Here is a 4,060-nt window from a genome sequence, read left to right as displayed (position 1 = left end):
CGATTAAAAAGTTCAACGTTTAAATAGACATGACTAGAACCAACTTTACTCGTACAGTTCATGTTCGTCATGTTCGTCATGTTCGTCTCAGTCAACCATATATTAAAATTTTGCATTTTTCCCTGTTGTTCTTTAGTTAACCTTTTTGTGTTTTTTTCTGATTTTTGCTAACTTTTCAATCTTGAGTGATTATATTAATATTGTAGGTTAGTTAGTGTATAATAATATGCCTATCAAATTTCATGAGATTAGATGTCAAAAGGATATTGTAATAATTCCTACATATTTTTTTTATCATTTATTTCTATTACACCTTTGTTTATTTATTCATTTATTTATTTATAATTTTGTTAACTTTTCATATTTTGTATCAATTTTCACTTAAAAATAAATTATTTTAGTTTTATTAAAAAAAATCTTAAAAAAATCAAATAATCCAATATCATAGTCAACAACTTATCATTGTCTTTTCTTTGCAGAAAATTCGCCGGACTTGAATATACGCCGGAGAGAAATTCCGATCCCGGCAAGTCGTTTTTCCACAACGCGGTTTCTCTCTCTAAGCTGCACGTCATTCTTGTAGTGGCTACAGAGCTATACTATAATGCACGACTTCAAAGAAAGGCTACAGAAGCACCTTTATTGACTCTTTCTCTCTCAAACGAAACCCTAGCCACACATCTCTACCTGTTAACATATAAAGTCGAAAAGGAACTCGTAAGTGTATTGATTACTTATATGCACGTGATTTCAACTCCTGATTCTTATTCGCACGACGATCTTTGAATCAAGTATATTTTCGCTGTGTCAAATTTAAGATAGAAATGTCGAAATTCTATGGAGATTTCAGTCAGAAGATTGATTATGTTTTCAAGATCGTCTTAATTGGAGACTCAGCTGTGGGGAAATCGCAGTTGTTGGCTCGGTTCGCGAGGAACGAGTTTAATTTGGACTCCAAGGCCACGATCGGCGTAGAGTTTCAGACAAAGACACTTGATATCGATCACAAGACCGTGAAGGCTCAGATTTGGGATACTGCGGGACAAGAAAGGTTACAAACTTTCTATTCATTCTTCTTTAGTTGACTCAATTCTTCTTGTTGATTAATGATTGTTGATGATGTACAGTAATTGTCATGTCTGGTATGCTTGATCTTGATTTTATTGACTTCATTCAAGCATATGGTACTCAAGCATGAAGGAATTATACATTCTGTAATTACCTATTTGAATGGTAAAATGAATTTGTTTTGATTAGATCCATCTATCATAACCTGTTTCTGCTTATTAGATACAATTACAGAATCCTGAAATGAGTAAAACTACTGAGATGACATTGTCTTCTTGAAATAAGAAGACTGATTTCATTGCAGCATTTTCGTGTGTTTCGACAATGCTTGTTAACTTTAATCTGGACTAACTGCTGGGTATTATGAAATACAGTAGTGAACTCTATGGTAATAAAATTGTTTCGAATAGATTATCATCCCCAATCATACTCGACCATTGATAGAATCATGCAAACTCCATTTCAACAAAGTTCCTGTTTTGTTCTGAACTCTAGCTTGGATAGATAATGTAGTATCTGTAATTGGTTTTAGTTATCTGATTTTGACTTGATTATATCTTATTTTTGATGGTCCCTTAAGTATGGGATGTAGAGTATATAAATAGAGGTATGCATTCTAGTTTTAATCATTCTCTTTTATTTCAAAACATTGAGAAAGATGGTGCACTATACTATCCACAATTTGGAACTGGCAGCCATTATTGGAAAGAAATTCAATGCACATGTGACATGAAGAAACAAAATATTCTGAGATAGACAAACACTTTCTTGTTAGAAAACATTAAGAGTATAGTTGTGCAACTCTTACACATACTTTCATGACATCAAATAACTAGTATTTTCTTTCTCAAATACTCTCCCATTAATCAACTTTGAAAAAATATCTAACTTGTTGGGCAAGTCAACCTAAGTTGTTAAAAAAAAGTCAGAACTTTAGACCTTTAGTCTCTTAAACAAGACTCTTTTCACTCTAGCTATCCTGGTTATGTACTTATTGCACATAAATAGGATGATTTGATTTATTTGATTCTGGTTCTGATTTGATTATTAACTTATTTGAAAGTTGTTAGTTTGTCACAATCTCAATCGCCAAAGTATTATGATTTTTGATGGATTATGATCCAGTATTTTCTATATCACGATCCAGACTATGATGTATTTTTTTACTTCATTTAGTATATTTATTTTTTGAATCATATGATCCAGATTATAATGTTCTTTTTTGCTTTATATAGATTTTTTTTCTTTTCTTTCTAAATCATTGTATTTTTTTGGCAAACATACCAAATGTAGTTTTTTCCTAAACCCTAAACAGCCCTACATTTGATTAAATTTATACCCCTTAAGAATGGGGTGTAAAAGCATATAACTAGAAGCATGTATTCTAGTTTTAATCATTCAAATAGAACATTTTCTTCTTTTATTTCATGCAAAATTTTAGTAAATTGTATCAACCCAAAACAAACCCACTAGGGTTGCTCAAATGAAAAAGATTTTATGTAAGAAACCAAAAGTCAATGCACTGATTGAAAGAGGGGACATGATTGTGGGGTTCATGCTAGCTTCTTTTCGGTTTAACTAAAATGATATCAGAAAACTTCATTTAATGATAACCATTGTTGACTATCTCAGGTACAGAGCAGTAACAAGTGCGTATTACAGAGGAGCGGTTGGGGCAATGTTAGTTTACGACATCAGTAAACGTCAGTCGTTTGATCACGTGGCAAGATGGTTAGAAGAATTGAGAGGTCACGCAGATAACAATATAGTAATCATGCTGGTTGGAAACAAGTCTGACTTAGGAAGCCTTCGAGCAGTTCCAACCGAAGATGCTAAAGAGTTTTCCGAAAGGGAGAGTCTCTATTTCATGGAAACATCAGCCCTTGAGGCAATAAACGTTGAAACCGCATTCACAACTGTCTTAACTGAAATCTATAGAGTTGTTAGCAAAAAATCTCTTACTGCAAATGAGGAAATTGAATCTGGAGGTAATTCGGCTCTTCTTAAGGGAACCGATATTGTTGTACCCTTGACCGAACCGATTTCAGATGGGAAGAAGTTTGGCAACGGCTGCTGCTCATAGTGATTTTCAGGTATGTTTTTTATTTTGCAAGTTTATTGTTTTGTTTTGTAGTGAAATTTATTTTGGTGATTCTTTCATTGTTACAGGAACAATGATGATATACAACCAATTGTTGTATGATAGTACAATTTGTGTACTTTAAATGTCTACTGATGATGATGATACAAAAATGTAATCATGCAATAACCTATAGGAATTAATCAATTTTGAAACCTTGATTACTTGTAACATTCCTTTTCCTCCTTTTTTTTCCCTTTATCAAATGTTATAATTTTCAATAATGTAATAGTCAGTTGTTGTTGTATTGTTTGTTGATTGACTTGAAATACAAGTACTTTGTTACACAATTGAATATGGCCTGATGGTAATTGAACATAACTAAACTGTACTGGGGTTTCACTACCTACCTTTTTTTTCTTTCTAAAAACTATGAATATTATTCTTTGTGTCAACAAATAAGGAGTTAGAAGAAGTTTTAATGAAAGATAATGAAATATTCATCTTAAGATGATTGATAGGGAGGGAATTTGGGAAAAAAAATGACGTGTCACCATTGACTGAAAAAAGATAGCGATAAAGAAAAAATAAAATTTCTTAATTTTTTAACAAATCAGATTGTCATATAATTTTTTTTATCAATTTTTCACTTCCAATTTTTTTTTTCAATCATTTCTCGAGTAATTGAGAAAAAAAAAGAGAAGATGTACAGTTGGAAAAATCATGCTTAGACTCAAATTCATTCTCTAAAGAGTTTTCAAATTAGCCCAATTAACCTGGCTAGAAATATCTAAATTTTATGGTCAAGCATTAACTCATCAATAACTGTAATTTTTAGTTACATCTAGTATAACTCATTTTTATTTTTTTTTATCTAGTTTAACATTTAGACATTGATTTGCAAGTAAAGAC

At 31.6% G+C, this 4,060-nt stretch overlaps 1 protein-coding gene across 2 annotated transcripts; it reads left to right on the top strand.

Annotated features, from left to right (window-relative positions):
* The first annotated feature begins 475 nt into the window (after positions 1-475).
* On the top strand, positions 476-3,498 carry LOC124919526 (ras-related protein RABA4c). 2 transcript variants are annotated; one of them, XM_047459782.1, is made up of 4 exons: positions 476-717; positions 819-1,051; positions 2,701-3,161; positions 3,238-3,498. In XM_047459782.1, the coding sequence occupies exons 2-3, from the start codon at positions 825-827 to the stop codon at positions 3,149-3,151; spliced, it is 678 nt and encodes a 225-aa protein (XP_047315738.1). In that variant the 5' UTR covers positions 476-717; positions 819-824; the 3' UTR covers positions 3,152-3,161; positions 3,238-3,498. The 2 variants fall into 2 exon arrangements, with proteins under 2 accessions (XP_047315738.1, XP_047315735.1); XM_047459779.1 differs by having other exon boundaries at positions 476-1,051; positions 3,238-3,267; positions 3,307-3,498.
* Positions 3,499-4,060: the final 562 nt, after the last annotated feature.

Source organism: Impatiens glandulifera, chromosome 1 (genome assembly GCF_907164915.1).
Source record: "Impatiens glandulifera chromosome 1, dImpGla2.1, whole genome shotgun sequence".
Classification (NCBI taxonomy): Eukaryota; Viridiplantae; Streptophyta; class Magnoliopsida; order Ericales; family Balsaminaceae; genus Impatiens; species Impatiens glandulifera.
Note: the sequence above shows the minus strand (reverse complement) of the source record. Positions and strands in the feature narration are given on the sequence as shown.